This window comes from Cryphonectria parasitica, assembly GCF_011745365.1.
Source record: "Cryphonectria parasitica EP155 unplaced genomic scaffold M406scaffold_1, whole genome shotgun sequence".
NCBI classification, from domain to species: Eukaryota; Fungi; Ascomycota; class Sordariomycetes; order Diaporthales; family Cryphonectriaceae; genus Cryphonectria; species Cryphonectria parasitica.
Genome location: NW_024468909.1, coordinates 6,784,163 through 6,800,683, shown reverse-complemented (window position 1 = coordinate 6,800,683; position 16,521 = coordinate 6,784,163). Strand labels below are relative to the sequence as shown.

General features: G+C 53.6%; 5 protein-coding genes across 5 annotated transcripts; 4 read left to right on the top strand and 1 right to left on the bottom strand.

Annotated features, from left to right (window-relative positions):
• Nucleotides 1-910: 910 nt before the first annotated feature.
• Nucleotides 911-1,743, top strand: M406DRAFT_245566 (uncharacterized protein; the record flags this gene model as incomplete). The annotated part of the gene is made up of 3 exons (XM_040916343.1): nucleotides 911-985; nucleotides 1,074-1,157; nucleotides 1,225-1,743. The coding sequence occupies 3 exons, from the start codon at nucleotides 911-913 to the stop codon at nucleotides 1,741-1,743; spliced, it is 678 nt and encodes a 225-aa protein (XP_040782225.1).
• Nucleotides 1,744-3,011: 1,268 nt separating this feature from the next.
• Nucleotides 3,012-6,603, top strand: M406DRAFT_349622 (uncharacterized protein; the record flags this gene model as incomplete). The annotated part of the gene is made up of 8 exons (XM_040922480.1): nucleotides 3,012-3,110; nucleotides 3,173-3,232; nucleotides 3,428-3,473; nucleotides 3,693-4,451; nucleotides 4,485-5,003; nucleotides 5,056-5,306; nucleotides 5,380-5,514; nucleotides 5,577-6,603. 8 exons carry the CDS (start codon nucleotides 3,012-3,014, stop codon nucleotides 6,177-6,179), a joined length of 2,472 nt encoding a protein of 823 aa, XP_040782224.1. The 3' UTR covers nucleotides 6,180-6,603.
• A 604-nt stretch (nucleotides 6,604-7,207) lies between these two features.
• M406DRAFT_286166 (NAD(P)-binding protein) lies at nucleotides 7,208-8,566 on the top strand (the record flags this gene model as incomplete). The annotated part of the gene is made up of 4 exons (XM_040918659.1): nucleotides 7,208-7,395; nucleotides 7,471-7,490; nucleotides 7,583-8,032; nucleotides 8,098-8,566. 4 exons carry the CDS (start codon nucleotides 7,208-7,210, stop codon nucleotides 8,397-8,399), a joined length of 960 nt encoding a protein of 319 aa, XP_040782223.1. The 3' UTR covers nucleotides 8,400-8,566.
• A 603-nt stretch (nucleotides 8,567-9,169) lies between these two features.
• Nucleotides 9,170-12,169, top strand: M406DRAFT_326650 (uncharacterized protein; the record flags this gene model as incomplete). Its single annotated transcript, XM_040920114.1, has 2 exons — nucleotides 9,170-10,045; nucleotides 10,115-12,169. The coding sequence occupies 2 exons, from the start codon at nucleotides 9,170-9,172 to the stop codon at nucleotides 12,167-12,169; spliced, it is 2,931 nt and encodes a 976-aa protein (XP_040782222.1).
• Nucleotides 12,170-13,228: 1,059 nt separating this feature from the next.
• On the bottom strand, nucleotides 13,229-16,116 carry M406DRAFT_105700 (uncharacterized protein; the record flags this gene model as incomplete). Its single annotated transcript, XM_040915163.1, has 4 exons — nucleotides 13,229-14,121; nucleotides 14,193-15,273; nucleotides 15,337-15,941; nucleotides 16,050-16,116. 4 exons carry the CDS (start codon nucleotides 16,114-16,116, stop codon nucleotides 13,286-13,288), a joined length of 2,589 nt encoding a protein of 862 aa, XP_040782221.1. The 3' UTR covers nucleotides 13,229-13,285.
• Between the last annotated feature and the right edge of the window lie 405 nt (nucleotides 16,117-16,521).

Sequence of the window (16,521 nt, the reverse complement as noted above, 5' to 3'; positions counted from 1 at the left end):
TCCTGTTGCATCCATGATGTGCACTGTCAGGCTACTTTCCATCATGTGATAACAGAGTATGAGATCTCAATGGTCTAGCCCAGAGGCGTCTGGCCAGTTTTTATAGTATCATATCTACAGATAAGTATGCAAGCTAATCTGGGTGATCTTCTTCTACTTTTCTTCTGAAAACCCACTACATCAGAAATGTTATACTTAGATACCATGTATAGAGGCAGCATGTGACAGACAAGACTTGACTCAAAGTGGCAAGAATGCAGCTGGTTTGAGGGGTTTAATAAGATAGAAAACCCAAAGTCGTTTGTTCTACTTTTGTACCTCAGTATGGCAATTGTTAGCCCTGCACTTATAGCCAGGTGGCAGAGGGTGGGGCACTCAGGTACCTAGGTACCTTGATGGAGCGGTTGATGGCCCGGCCCTGCCGATAATAGGAGTTCAGGGTTCTCTTTTCTGCCGCAGACCATCTGACGCTATCTGCAGATGGGCCCAGTACCCTTCTGACCATCACTACGTGTGTGACTGACCCGAACAACTCTCACCGTCTTATCCTGATCACAACACTTCAAAAGACCCTTTTTTCTTTTTCTTCTCCTTTGCGTGGCAATCTCTTGTGTCAGATGCACTTCTGTCTGGAGGTTTCGAGTCCATTCGACACGGTTCATTAGACTTTCTCTGTCACTACTAATCTGCCTCGTCTTCTTGTGCTGCCGCATGAATCGAGTCGCAACCCCTCTCCTGCCCCATATTCAACATCCCAAGCACCACACTTCGAACTCGAGTCCCCTTCCTGGATCAACATCCTGTGCAGCACCAGGAGTTCCTCGTCGCCGTGCCCTGACCCCAACCACCCACATCTACAGGCAAAACCCAACCCAACCCTGTTCGACTGAAGTCAACCATCATCACAGCCATGGCTGCTGCTGCGAAACAACGGATTCTCACCGACCTAAAGTCTCTGCAGAAGGAGAAATGGGTGCGCATCGATGTAAGAACCACTCTCAGGCCAGACAATCATCACAGCGCCACAGCTGCTATCTGGAGAGTTCCCTAGGCTGACTGGCTCACATGGACAGACTGACGACGCAAATATCTTCCGCTGGCATCTTGCCCTTATGGTCGTCAACCCTGACAGTGACTTCAATGGTGGATACTTCAAGGTATGTGCTTTGCTACAGCCATGAACCAAGCCTCCCTAGCTCATCGTCACGCTCACATCTACTTCAGGCCGAGATGACCTTCCCGCATGACTACCCCTACTCGCCCCCCAAGTTCCGTTTCCTCAGGCCCATCTGGCACCCCAATATCTATCCCGACGGTCAGCTCTGCATCTCCATCCTGCACCAGGCAGGAGAGGACGTGATGTCTGGCGAGGATGCTGGCGAGCGTTGGTCGCCTCTGCAGGGTGCCGAGTCCGTTCTCCGATCCATCCTCCTCCTTCTCGACGATCCCGAGATCAACTCTCCCGCCAACGTCGATGCCAGCGTCATGTACCGAGACAGAAAGGACGCGTACAAAAGCAAGGCGAGGGCCATAGTCGAGATTTCGAAGAAGGACATTCCCGAAGGTTTTACCGTGCCCACCAGCTTCGAGCCCGAGGCCGCCCCCAAGATCGAGTACGATGACGACTTCTATGCCCCTAGCGGGGATGAAGAATTTGACTTCGACGAGGGCAGCGAATCTGACGAGGCCATGGAGGATGGCGACGATGATGAGGACCCCAGCGATGAGGATGCCTCATCATGAACAACGCTCAGGCCTTTGAGCAACCTTTGGAGAGCCGGATCGACCTCTCCATTGGGCTTAGTGGTCGGTGGTGACATTGCAATATCACAGCACGGCACACCTTCATCCCGGCAAACAGAAAGGAAAAGGGAAGAAAGAGAAGAAAAAATACATCAGTCGATTTATTTGCATAGCGCGCAATGAATGAAGGTTGGCAGGCGTTTCGGAAATACACAGGGTACAGGCTGGCTTTCGTGCTTTACACACTCTATCTGGATCCCATTAGGGGGCAGCTCGGTAGGATGTGCCAATGGCCATGTGAAGCCGGAGGGTTGTTTGATTCAGCCCACAAGAAAAGGACTGGAGACAGCAGTCATGAGTCAATGTCACGGGGATGGATGGCTGGCCAGTCAGGGTTATGAACAATTTCTCCAGGGCGTTAACAGGAAATCTGGATTCACATGGAAGTTGCCTCCACGATCGTAACAATGGCATTACATCCAGCTCTTGGGCCCAAGAGCAAAGCTTGATATAGAGGGGTGCTATATCAATAAAATACCAATCAGCTCATAGATCACAGATGTGCTGAGAAGGGAAAGACGTCCAAAGTCTATGTGATCAGGCGTGACTTGGTGGCAAACCTCACACATTAACTCAGCGTCAGGCTAGACTGACCAAGGCATGAAGGTAGGATGTTCCCCGCTGTGGAGGCCCTGTACTGGGGTGTGCTTGCCTCGGGCTAAGCTCTGTGCAAGGGTACCGAGCACCTGGAAATGCTGCAGATTACGTAGCGGTTGACTGAGCCTCACTACCACCAGCAACCCACTGGCCACTGCAACCTCGTGCAACTTTCTTCCACAGCTGTGCAACCACAAGGTCACCCACCTTCTCCAGAAATTTGATCTTTACCGAAGTGATTTGGAGCCCGTTTCAATATTTCACCGAAGCATAGCATTCCTGCATTTGCTGTGCAAGGCGAGGTGGAAGGTGGCAGAAGTGAAGCAGGGACTGAGGCCGTTGGATTCGGTCGCTTCAGTTGGGCCACCCACCATCCACCGCGTTCCTCGACACCACTGCGATCGCGCAACACCGTGTGCTGCTGACGACCACCATTTCGTACAATAGCAGCTCTCGCCAATACCAACAAGATATACCCCCTCATGGCCTCTCGCTGAGCACCGAGCCCTTCCTTTTGGACCCTCGAGAGATCTACCTACGCCCAATTCTCCTTCCCCGCCCGGCACACCCACAACGAGGGCTCTCCCGAGAAACCCGAGCAAGCAAACACCATGGCGACCACAGCAGATGAGGCAGCTGTAAAAAATGTGGTGGAGATTACATCGCGTAATTCTGAAGAGGATAGATTCTTGTTTCGCGAAGCACTAAAGGTGTGCTGAAGTCTATCCTTCCTGTGCAGTGGATATTTGTGCTGAAATATGCTTTACCACAGGTTCACAATAACAATGTCGAGGCAGTTCTTGGTGAATACTTCAGTGGAGATCATGATTCTGTATGGTACATGACTTTGAGCCTAGAAATCACGGCCTTGAGCTGACTGAATGAAGTTCAGACAAAAATACACGTTGTGGAATGAGGGGCACTTTATGACTGACAGGGACAATGCAACGAATCCAAGTTGGTCTCTCTCCCACGTATCAAATCTCTTAAGATCTCTTCTAACACTGTTTTCTATTCCTCTCTGCAGCCTTTCATGTCCAAGGACCAGATCAATACCCGAATGACGACCCGTGGTTGAAGGGCAGCACCACCAACCTATCTGCACCTTCAAGGCCGCCATCAAGAACACACAACAGGTCTCCTCTGGACAAGGCTACAGACCTTGCAATCCAGAGCACACTTGGTACTATATTTCACTCCTCTTTTGCTCTGTGACTATCACCTGCTCTCTCACAGGTGCAGTCACTGCGCCAAGCTACAACTTCAAGACGGAAAGCTGACCCCTTCTGCAGTAGACGTCCCAACCACCCAAGAGCAAGCAGATGAGCAGCTCAGGATTGCGATGCAGCAATCAATGATGCAGCACACATCCGGGGCAGTAACCCCCCAGGAGAGCGGTGTTGTGGCTGGAGATACTTCTCTGCAGCAGTTTGGACCTGCCAATCGCCCTCACTATGAGCAGGACCAGTGGGCTGTGGTTCTGGCCAGCAAGATGGCTGAAGATCCATCCGCCTTGGCGAGAAAACGCGATCGTAATGTCCCCGTCTACCTCGCCTGCCGATTCCAACAGTCTGCACAGAAGCACCGCCTTGGTCCGCTTATGATGCTCCTACATGACATCCCTGCCGCCCGGAACTTCTTCCTGCTCCTCGAGGGAGCACCCCGATCCTACGGTCACGACAAGGACTGGTGGAAGGGCACAAACATCATCAGTCCTCAGGCAAGCGGCCAAGACTGGGGCGGCGACGTCCCAGGCGTCAGCCTCGTTGATGAGCTGCAGCGTCTTATAGCATTCCTCGATGAGACCGATCGCGCATACGGCACAGCTGACTCCCTTTGTGCCAACTATTTGATCAAGGATACGTGGGGAGATCCAACAATCAAATTCTACGAGAGCTTGTACAATAGCTCAAACTCGCAGGAATATAGCCGCATGTGGACCAAAGTCAGAGTGGACGACTCAATCGCCGATGAGTCGCGAACGCAGGAATTTGCGATCTTGGAGGTCAGAGTCCCAAACGACACGCCGGAAGTGTTTTGCAATCTATACAGTCAGTTGGACTGCCTGTTTTGGCTTCAACAAGAAAACAACTGGTCGGGTTCTCAGAATGATGGCCTGAGCCAGATCGCCTCAATACAGACGCCTGCACAGGTTCTGACCGTGCGTATCAGCACTGATGGCTTGCCTATCGAGGTTCCAGAGGTTGTCTATATCGATAGGTACCTTGAGAGCAATGTGGAGGCTGCTCGCGTCATGCAAGACAAGATCTTCCGTATGTGGAAAGCCATAGATCTGGCAAAGGAGAGGGAGCTCCAGCACACCCTTTGGACAAACTCCCAGACTGGGCAGGTTGTGGACAAGACCAAGATCAGCAAGACCACCATTGATAGAACAGAGACTTTGATCTGGCGAATTCGCGCGACTGCCTTGTGGAGGATGCACGAGAAGTCTATTGGTACCGACGAGAAGATACCGTATCTACCAGATGAACTGAGCCATCTCGCTGAGCTGGACGAGGATGAACAGAAAGCCGTCAGACATTACGAAGCTACGATCGCCTTAGCCAAATTAGATTTGGCGACAGTCGATCAGAAACTAGCCCGTACGCACAAGTAACCCCCTACTTCATATGAGCGGCGCTAACATACTCATAGGTGTCAGAGCCGAGCGAGACGCCTGCTGCGCCCTCCTCCGGCAGCTCAACAAGGTCTGGACACACCCTAGCGAGAAGCCAGATTCCAATCCCACACATAAGTACACGTTGCGCGGAGTTATCACATCGCCCGACGTAATCTACATGTGTCGAAGAGAACGGCCTGAGCCTGTTGAGATTGAAGGGCAGATGGAAGATCGGTGGTACCGGGTGGCCTGGTGTGCTGACGATGAAGTCCGTGTGAAGCAAGATGTAAATCTTCCCATTAATTGCACTATGGCCTCTGTAAAACGAGATCTGGGCTAACGACTCCTTGTATGAACAGACGACAACTATTGAAAAGGTCAAGGAAGCGATGTTTACCGAACGGAACGCAGACGGCAACATAGCTCCAATCCTTGTCTATGCGACAGACGAGGCGTTACAGGAACCAATCATTCCTCTCTCCAGCGCCCTCCAGGTAAGCCCACCAGCTCGAAACCCACCATCCGCAGACTCTGTCGCGTGCTAACACCATCTCAGACCTTTATCAAGTTCGACAATCGTCTCTTCAAGCAGGATCAGCTCGAGGACAATTCGCAAAGCGACAAGAAGCGAGTCGCCGTGCGTTCCCCTCAGCCTTTATTAAAACGGCAGCGGAGTGACAGTGCCGACTCTATGGCAACCAATCGAGCCTCTATCGGAGATTTCAGCGATGGCGAGGAGCGTGCAGCCCTACTGGCCGACCAGTTTGAGCATTTTGGAGGTGTCGACGGCAGTATGGAGGCTGAGATGGCCGATATGAGGACCATCTCCGAGGATGAGATTGCTGCTCACATGGTTCCGCCACTTACTCCTCCACTGTCAGGTGACGACGCCAGTGAACAAGAGTCGCCTGGTCTACGCAGGTCCTCTGAAAAACTAGCCAGGTTGTCACTGGACGAGCAGAGCGCATTGGAAGGGGAGCAGCAGCAGGCGGCAGCCAAGTCTCCCGAGATGGAGGAGCTCAAGCAGCCTTTTATCGTACGTCGGCCTGCCAGCGCCCTAGACAATCGCGTCTCTATCATTGAGAGACCCATGGAGATCGATGCCAACCTGGAAATTCCTGGTGTGAGCCCCGAGGAATACTATCACCAATCTTGCTAGAAGGCAAGCAGTCATGTGGTCCAGAGGGGCATGACGATGATGGCTGTGCACTGAGACCAACCTTTGCGCCATTGGACGTTTGCTTACCAGATGCCGGGAGGCAAGAATTTATTCTTATTGGCAATTGGTGGTGTTTGTCCCACAGAGCACGTTTTGGTTTGGACATTTGCAAATAGCGTTTGCATTAGACGAGTATTGCATTAATGGGTATGAGACCAACGATCGCATTGACGATGCAATATCATTACCTAACAATACAGAGAGCAAAAAGAAGAGGAGGACCCAGAAAATCGCGACGAAGCCAGACAAGGCTAGGATAATTAGTAAGAGGTAGTGAGCAGCACGAAGCAGGCCTTGACCCGCGTACAGCAGGAGGTTTCTTTGCGAGATAGACTGTAGGCATCAGGTGCGAAGCATGGCATGACGAACAATCGATACCCTTAATTCAGCTGATGGTTTTCTCAACTGCAGCTTGAGCGACATGGTGGCCTTTCTCAGACCATTCATTTTGGACGAGCTTCCGCGTTGCTATGAACTTCTTTGCATTTTGATACCGCAGCACTACGCCTTAAGAGGCTCGGCTCGAGCAGAGATATGAATCACGAACACTGGATCGCACGTGCTCCCCACGTCTGGTGAAGACACGACGGTGATGTTGCCGGCGGATGTTTTGGTGAAGGGCTTCCTCTGCATTGCACCTTGTTCAAGCCTTTAAGGTGACCCAAACATACTATTATGATAACAATAACGCGTCTGAGTATCAAAATCAGCTCGCAAAGACGATACGTCCGGCAAAATGTCGACCCTGATGTTGTTGATAGACACGCCGAACATATTTAACCCTAACCCCTTATTTCCCACAGTGTTGGCTACCATTGCAGGAAGTCTCGAGCCACAGTAGCATGACGTTTAGGGCCCGCAATTGCAGCTACGCAGTCTCCCATCCCAGGCTCACTTCGACGGCTCGAAAACGTTCTCATTCTCGAAGTTGGCTACCCGCACCAAGACATTCAATTTTTCAGGACAGCATGGCAGCCAACAAAGTAGCTTTGGTGACGGGTGCCACAGGCCTCCTGGGGCGTCAGGTCCTCAAGGCCTTTGCGCGGAGAGATTGGACGGCCAAGGGCACCGGTCATTCCAGGGCAGATGGCACTGACGTGCTCAAGGTCGATCTGGCGTCTAGTCCAGACGTTTCCAAAGCCCTTGACTCTGTCAAGTAGGTGATAATTGCAGGGCTATGGCCCGTACGCCTTCTCTGCTAGGAGACTTCGTATGCTGACATGCCCTCCAGACCACAGGTTGTAGTGCATTGTGCGTGACGACTCCGTGTCGCCCCCCCCCCCCCTCTCTCTCTCTCAAACACGCACACACTGAAGCTCATCTGCGAGTGGGGAAAAAAATAGGTGCCGCCAACCGTTTTCCCGACAAGGTGGACAAGGACCCTGAGGGGACCCGGAAGCTGAACGTGGAGGCCACTGGGGAGCTCAGCAGGCTTTGTGCTGAGCGCAACGCTTTGCTCATCTATATTTCTACCGACTACGTATTCTCAGGCAAGACTGGTGAAGCGCCCTATGAGTCAGATGCACCTACTGGCCCCACCAATCTTTATGGCCAGACCAAACTAGATGGCGAACACGCAGTTCTGGCGGCCTACAAGGCTGCTGGCAAGGACGGTCTGGGTGTTGTACTCCGTGTCCCTGTTCTGTATGGCGATGCTGAGATGCCATCCGAGAGCGCTGTGAATGTGCTCATGGACGTCCTCTGGAAGTCTCAGAGCGGCGAGAAGATTAAGATGGAGCACTGGGCTCTGAGATACCCCACCAACACGGAGGATGTGGGCAGAGTCTGTCATGGTATGATCTGCATTTATATCTGGAGCCTTAAACTGGGAGTATAAATGAGCTGACCTCCTCATTAGATGTGGCCGTCAAGTACCTGGCCGCTGATGAAACGGCGCGATCTAAAATGCCCAAGATCCTGCAATTCTCGAGTGAGGACAAATTCACCAAATATGAGATCTGCCAGCTCTTTGGCGAGATAATGGGTCTCAGCATTGAGAACATCGAACCAAACACAGAGGGAAATGACCCAAATGCGGCTGTGCAGAGGCCGTACGACTGCCACTTGAGCACCAAGGCATTAAGAGATCTGGACATCGACATCTCCACTCAGGATTTCACTGGTTGGTGGAGACGTGAGGTACGAGCTTTCAGGAAGTAAAGATACTGGACTTCAGAAGCTGGAGGAGGCATAAACAAAGCAGCCTGATACTATGACGGATGCCGAGGGGGCTCGCCATTCACAAGTCCGACAAGGGAGAGGACGATTGTACCCAGCCAGTGCCAGCTTTTTGAGATGATGTCTCAATACCACGGCTCAATCGCCTATTAACCTGTCTCAAATTTTAAAACTCGCTGCCAGATGACCAGCCTCACATAACGCCACTAACAGATTATCCACCAAAAACATGATCTACCGACATTGCAGAGCAGTCGTCTGGAATGCAACATGCTATTCTGGTGGCCCCGTTCTACAACGATCGTGGTAATGGATTGCTGATTGGAATTCCTAGAGACGGCAAATTATTGAAATCAATTTGCGTTCCAACGTGTGCTCGCGATGCCATTCGAGACAGCAGTGATGGGAGAGGATATTTTACAGACGCGTCAAGGGAGGTCGCCTCTCCCTTCCTTGACTTATTGCTTCCATCCCTCACGTAAGTCCTCGTAACCTTCTTCCATTTTCATGTCCACTTTGCTTTCCTGAGTGTGAGTGTGTTCTTCGATCCGTCAAAGACAACGGGTGTGTGCAGCAGCGGCTAAAGATGTGAACTGCCTTGACGAGTGGCTCGGTGCGACAACGATTCTGAAGAGGGAAAGGAAAAGAAATCCTCAAAGTCGACAAGGAGAAGAAGAGCAATCACTGTCAACGAATAGCAATTCTTTTGTTTGTTTGTTTGTTTGTTTCTAGAATTCACGAGCACTATCACGATGTCTACCGTCACAGGGAAAGGCTTCCGGTTCAGCAAGTCTCAAGGCGAGAGCCTCTCCGAACAACGCGGAGTCATGGTACGACAGCTCAGCCAACAGTCGGAGGATGCCGATTCCTTGGCCTTGAGGGCGACGTTTGGCTCGCCCGCATGGAGGAAACGCGCAAGGACCCAAGGCGACATGGACAGACCAGATTCGCCTGATCTCAGCCCTCATTATCCGCTACCATTTGTCCCGCCACTGCCGCCCTCGCACAAGGAGCACGGCGATACGACGCGACCAAAGGCGGCTGTGATGCCATCGAGTCCGATATTCGTGGCGACAACATCTCCTATACCTCTTGCAACACGACCGTCTTCTCGTACGGCCTCTTCAAAGTTCAGCTCTTCCACGACCATCGCAGTTCCCCAGGACGTCACCATGAACGACGGGAGGGGCCAAGAGAATGATCCCGAGAAGCCCAACAAATTCGAGGCATACGAGAAGCAGGGGTGTCCACTTATGGGAGAGCAACAGAATCAGCCTTCTAATGCATTACAGACCAAGACAGAGTTGATTCTAGCCGAACAAAGGAGTCTGGCCATGGTGAAACTGCACAAACAGCTGACTGCGACCCAGGGAGTGGCTTCATTCCCTCGCCAAATAGCGGCTAACGGGGTCTTGAAGGCCCCCGTGCTGGAAAAGATCGGCTTCTTCCATCGGGCGAGAAGGAGCCCTGCTACTCCGTCCCCAGAATCTTCGACGACTACCTCGGTGGACTCGAGTTGTGCTCAGAGCATGTCGTCTTTCTGGTCGCCGATGAACGCCGTTGAGCCCGGCTCACAGCTTGTAACGCCTCCTTCGTCTCCAAAGTCCGCGACTTGTGCTCACAATGGGGTGAGTACTCACAATAGCCCCTTTATTGTTATAAAGACTATTTCCACTGACCTTGATGATAAACTTTAGTACGTCAAAGTCTTCTATCAAAGTGAATACGCAAAGATTGGCGTGTCAGAGACTACAGACACGGTAGACGCGCTTCGCCAGGCGGCCGAGGCGATGAACAACCCACTCAACACCGCTGCCAGCATCATGTTTGAGTGTTATGCACCCTTGGGGCTGGAACGTCGCCTTCGTCGGTACGAGCGCATCCAGGAGGTGATTGATTCGTGGCCAAACGACTCCCAGAACTCGCTGCTCATTCGTCAGGCCTGGGGCCCAGCGAGCAACAAGGACCTTGACATCTCATCTGTGGCCGTGGGTGAAGCTCCGACGACTTTCATCCTGCAGCTCTACCACTGTTCGCGCCCGGGAAAGTGGCAGAAACGCTGGGTTACACTGCTTGGCGATGGCCAGATGCTGTCCTCCAGGACTCCGGACTTGAGTCTCGGAAGAGACTGCCAGAGGCTGTGTGACCTGTCAGAGTATGACATCTACACCGTTATGAGCGAGACTTCGACACTGAAAGATGACATGAAGGCGAAGAACGGCCGGGCGAACCTCGTCAAGAACATCAAGCCTCCCAAAAGGTATTGTTTCGCCGTCAAGTCCCAGCTCAAACCGACAACGTATCCCACGACCACCAGCTATACGCACTTCTTTTCTACCGAGGATGTTGCCACTGCGAGGAAGTTCTACACCCTCGTTCACGCCTGGCGCAGCTGGTACATGGTTAAGGCTCGTCAGAACATGCAGCGCAGACGTCTGATGGACACAGCCATGGATACGGTCCCACAGATCACTCCCGTCAAACACGTGCCGCAGAAGAGCATTAGCCACCTCAAGATCTCTCCGGGCCACAGGATTAGGGTCTCAGTGGACGAGACCCCCTACACGATCGGCGAGTTCCAGCCGCTTGTCGATCTGGAGCGCTTCAACAAGCCGGCGGATGAGTTTGGAAAAGACTGGATTGAAGATCCGAGGCATTCTCTCCTGCTGCCTATGACCCCTGGTGCCGATTCTGGTGTCTCGATGACGAAGCCTTCGACTAGTGGGCTTACAAAGCTGGAACAGGATGAAGGGCTCGATGGCGGCGGCAGCCCCTCGGAACAGCGCCGCAAGAGACGGGATAAGAAGAGATGTCTTGCGCTTATAGAGAACGGCGAGAGCTCTGGAGCTGCTCAAGCGAATATTGCCATTGCTGTGACCGAACCTCTGACGCCGTCGACGCTACGAACACGGTCAGATGCGTCCTGGTACAGCACCGCAGAAACGCAAGCAACCGAGCCCGAGGAGCCGTCACCGCCGTCCATGCCTAAGGCTGAGCCCTCGCCCTGGCTGCCTTCCGCAGCTGAACACACTGCCAAGGTCAAGGCCGAGCAAGCCCGCCTCGAGCGCCTCCACAGCAGGCCTGCCACGCCCCAGAGGCCCACCGCAAGCCACGACAACGTCGGCCGCGGGCTCGCCCATCCGGGCAGCTTGATCAACCGCCGTGGGGGCCGCCTCAGGGACCCGAGCCAGTCCATTCTGTCCGGCAACCTCGAGGTGCACTACCGCGCCGCGTCGCAGTGGGCCGAGTCGTCCTCGTGCCACCCTGGCAGCCGCTCCCCGAGGTTTCTCGAGGTCCCTGGCGGCGGTAGTGGCGGCTTCTGCCACGTGCGCAGCCTCGCCTCCATGAATTCCATGCCGACACTTACCGAATTACCCGGTCCGAACAACAGCAGCAACAACAAGCGCGGGGGTCCTGTGCCGCCGGTGCCAACCTGTCCTGCCCTGTGGAGGAACCAGTCCCTCTCGGCGTGCCACAGGCCTCCGACCAGCCATGGCGAGAAGCCCGGCGCCCGCCAGCAGCTTCGCGCGCGCTCCGGGTCCATGAACTCCATGCGTCGCGGGTACAGTGGCGCCGGGGCTGGGGCGCCAGGCTGTGGTGAGCCGCTGCCTCCTATGCCGCCTGTGCCGCTGCACTTGAGGCCGTCAGTCAGGGAGGGTGTTGCCGTCGCTGCTGGGGGCAGGTCTCCAGCCATGCTTAGGGAGGTAGGGAGGAGCATGACGGTGCGGCCTCAAAGCAATGCGCAGTGGTGAGGAACTGGACCGTCCGGCACCTTGAGAGTTGGTTATCCTGCGTATAACTACCTACCTCATTGGATGCCAGCATCCGCTTTCCTCTTCCTTGCCTTTGTTTTTGTCTTTTTTTTTTCTTTCTTTCCCCACTAGGAATTTGAGGTGTGCCAAAGTATAGGGTAACTACATGGAGGATGATTGAAACCAACTCATTCACTTGTAAGATCTTTGACGAGTCACCGCAGTGGATAGGCGGTATGGCTGATTGGTTCGTGGAAGAGTGAGGGAGACAAAGGAGTACTTCTCGCTGGCTATGTATTACTACTATGAAGGGGCTTATTAAATTTTATTGTATTGTTGAAAGGATATCGAGAGAGAAAAAAAAAGGAAAGAAACCCCCCCCCCCCCAGAGAAGAAAACAAGGGGAAAAGGTATTCAGAGAAGGACTGAGGGAGATATGAAATGGATACAGAATGAATATGGAATATATACATATACAAAACGGTTCCCCATGAGCTGTTGAAGGGCAAACCATCATCCAAGTGCAAACAAGAGGAGCGAGTCAACGTGTATAATTAATGGAAAGATGAAGTAAGTCATTCATGTAAACGAAGACTAGTTTTGCCCCGCGCGAGGCCAGACGCATTACATATTTCCAATCAAGCTATAGATCCGGTTGGGTTCTTTTTTCTCTTCCCTGCCCCCCCCCCCCCTTTTTGCCCCTCGTTTGTGTGCGTGGTGCCTGTCAGTCTGCTCTCCTCCTAGTCCGCCGCGTCAAAAACGCCTCCACAAAAAGAGGCTTTACCAAGTGTCCAATTCAACTAACTGAAGATTCGCTCCTGTAAATTTTGATTTTGTCGATTTGTTTCCATTTGCAGTTATAGAGTCAAGCTTTTGAGGCAAGCAGTGTAGTGGTGAGAGTGTCTTCAGCAAAACAAGCTCAACAACCAAAGAAGGAGAGCAACCCCAGCTCGCGATCATGCACAAAGAGCACTTGGTGGGCAGGGAGTTGCTTTGCTGGGATGCTCCAGAGAGAACATAGGGTGCAGGAGCCTCTGGGAACATCTCGGGGAAACTTCTGTCCATCTGTACTTGAATTGATCGCAGCCAGGATGCAATTTCCGCGAGTGAAACCTTTTACGCAGCAGTAGCACCATTCGCGCTACCATCGCTGGCAACCTTTGCTGCTTCTAGCAAGAAGGACTCCTCGATCGCGGAACGGCGCCTCACAACACGCAACCAGCGATCGCCCCATCTCCTGACAAACTTGTCTCGCAGATCACGGGCAGGTCCGTTCAGGCTTCCGTCCTCCATCAGCTCATCCTTGGAACCAGTCGCCCATGCTACAAGCAAATCCTCCAGGATGCGGAAGAGGTTTCGCATGCTCTTGATCTCCTGCTCTTGGGTCTCACCGGAAGACATATCCACATCGCCGGCCACAGGAGCGGCACCCGACAGCATGACCTGCCTCACGCGACCCGTCACCTTAGCAACAGTGCTGAAGACCGTCTCGTAGATGTAGTTACGGGCAAGAGCCTCGCCCTTTGTGCGGCCAGCGTACCCAGAAAGTGCCCACTGAACCACAGCCACAGGGTTAACGATGCCGTAGTTGAGGAGTTTCTCGATGATCTGCTTAGCCACGCCTGGGTGTGCGCTCCAGAAATCCATCACTGCCGTGATGATCTGGGCACGAGCTGGTTCCGAGGTGGCACCCGCATCGAGCAGGCGCTCCTTCGTGCGCTCAATCGCGGCCAGAACGTGAGACAGGGACTTGGAGCCAACATAAAGCACGGCTGTGGTGAAAACGTCGGTGCTGGTCACGAGGGGGTCCAAGCCCTGGTCGATCGCCTGGGAGTGGATCTTCTCAATGACGGTCCGGATCTCGTCGTCAACTACCTTCTTCTTCTCCTCATCCGGGGTCTTTCGCTTCAGAAGCGTTGCCAACTCACGGCCTTCTTGAGCAAAGGGCACGGCTTTGAAGAACAGGAGTTGTATCAGTATTCATCCAGCACAGGATACAAGACCAGTTCTAGAAACCACTCACAGTCTTGCTCAAATTTGAAAGGGGGCTCCTCTTGATCCTTCTCAGGAGGGACCAAAGGCTGGTACCCATCAGGCAAGGTCTTCCTGATACGGTTAGCAAAGCTCAAGCGGATCTCCTTGTCAATCGAGCCCACGATGAAGGCCTTGTAAGGGTGCAGGTCCGGGAGAGAGACGTCTCCGCTCCACTCGGCCCACTTCCACGTGAAGCCAAAGTTGCTCAGGTGATGCGAGAACCAATCGATGAACCGATTGTTCAACTCCAAGTCGAGCATGCCTGTGCTTCGGTAGAGAAATCTTATTGCGCGGCCGAGACTGGGGGCAATGGCAGCAGGGGCGATCCGGCATGCCTCGGTCAGCACCGAGTGATAGTAGACGAGCTTGTGCTCGGGGTTGGGAAGCATGAAAAGCTGAGAGAAGACGGCATCAACAGCAACGTCTTCAGGCTTCCACGTGGATCGGCCGGCAGGTACATCGCGAAGCTGGTCAAAGGGCGTCGCGCGGCTGACAAAGGTACCATCGGCGAAGTAGTTGTCAATGTCAATCAAGCGTCTGGCCGTAATAGATCGGTTGAAGTGCAGGATGTTGATCGTGTCCAACAGAGTGTCGCGTACCAGGCATGAAGTGATGTCCGTGACGGGAGGGACAGACGCAATGTCCTGGTTGAGATAGACAGACAGGTAGATCTCGGGGAAGAGGGGCCGTGAGCCAGCGATGAGTACCTCTGGAAAGTCGATGGCGGGCAGCGCGTGCTTTGGACAGTTGTCCAGTTTTTCTTGCTGCTCCACATCTTCCAAGGGCATCTTCCACGGCCTCGGCAGGCAGGCCAGCTTCCAGCCGCTATTAGCCTCAGACTGAAGCTGCTTCTGCAGCAGACCAATGAAGCTGAAGTCGACGACAGGGCTTTTCTCATCCCCTTCCGGGAAGAATGGGTCGATCAGTGTCTGGAGGGCATGAGGCTCGGAAGCAATCACGTCTGTCTTGTCGAGGAGATCGACCGCACTCTTCTCAGACTTGTCAGGCGCTGCGGCGATGGCGTATGGTATGGTGAGGAGGATGATCTTGACCAGCTCGGTGCCGATCGTCTGTCGTCGAACATGTTAGTTAGCGTGCATGCTGCCATTGCTTGTTTCCGGGGTGAAACTCACGTCCTCGGAGCTGGCAGTCTGCAGCTCGACGGCACGGTCAAAAAGCGCATCCAGGATAGGGAACACGCCCTCACCGTCCAGACAGCTCTGCAGGCATGCCAGCAGCTTCAGGTAAAGCTTGACAGTCCTCCACTCGCCCGTCTTGATCTTCTCTGCAAGCTGACCCGTAGCTTTCGCCAGAAGATCGTCCACCACACCGCTGGTGGACACTGGCTCCTTGGCCTGCTCCCCTGCGTCCTCCATCTTTGCGTCCCCACCACCACCAGCAGCAGCATCATCACCGCCATTTTGCGAGGCTGCCACGGCGGCGGGGGTGTGGGCGAGCGTGTTCAGCACCAGCACGACAGCAGCAACGAAGGGCGTCTTGAGCGGCTGCTCCACAACAAGCTGCAAGGCGAGGTCCACAAACGTCTCGCGGAGGCGTAAGTCGTCGTAATTTTCAGCCAGCAAGTTCGCGATGCTGCGGATGTCCTCGGTGGTATTTCGAAGGGGGCTGTCGGCAATGTCGACGAGCTGCTTGCGCAGACGGACGGGCGCTGGGGGCTCATTGCGGCGGCGATGGGGCCCACGGTGTTCGCGCTGGGGGTTGTAGTGGTCTTCGTCATCTAAAGTGCGAGGTTTCAGAGATTGGACTACGGGAGAGGGCATCTCTAGGATGGATCTGGACGAGGGCGCGAAGCTCGCCGATGAGTCCAAGTAGACAAAACACGAACCTCTGTATCGTCGCTTCCTGGGGTTGTGCCCTCCTCCTCCGCCCTGTCTACGTTCATGATCTGCCATCCTGGCTGTTTCTTAAAAAAGAAAGAAAAACCACGCGATAGATTATGATGTTTGCAAATTGATGATCACAACGGTGAGGGAGACCAAGAGGAAAAGAAGAAGAAGAAAAGAGCAGGCAGGAAGGGCGATGTCAGCCTCGTGGTGGAGCTGTAGTGTTGGTTGGTTGCTTAACGCACCTCGGGTCGCGCCAGGTCGAAAGATGCTGCTAAGAAACGCGAAAACGGAGGCCACCAGCGCAGCAAGCAACAGCCCTCCACGAGTTGATTATGTAAGACACACAGGCCTGCAATTTGTCTCGGGCCGCCCAGCCCTTGCTTACCCAGCGCCCCCTCAGCCTTATCGTCGAGGTGCCCCTGCAGCCCTCTTCAGAGCAGGGAGTTACCTGCCTCAGACCTTTCACAAGTA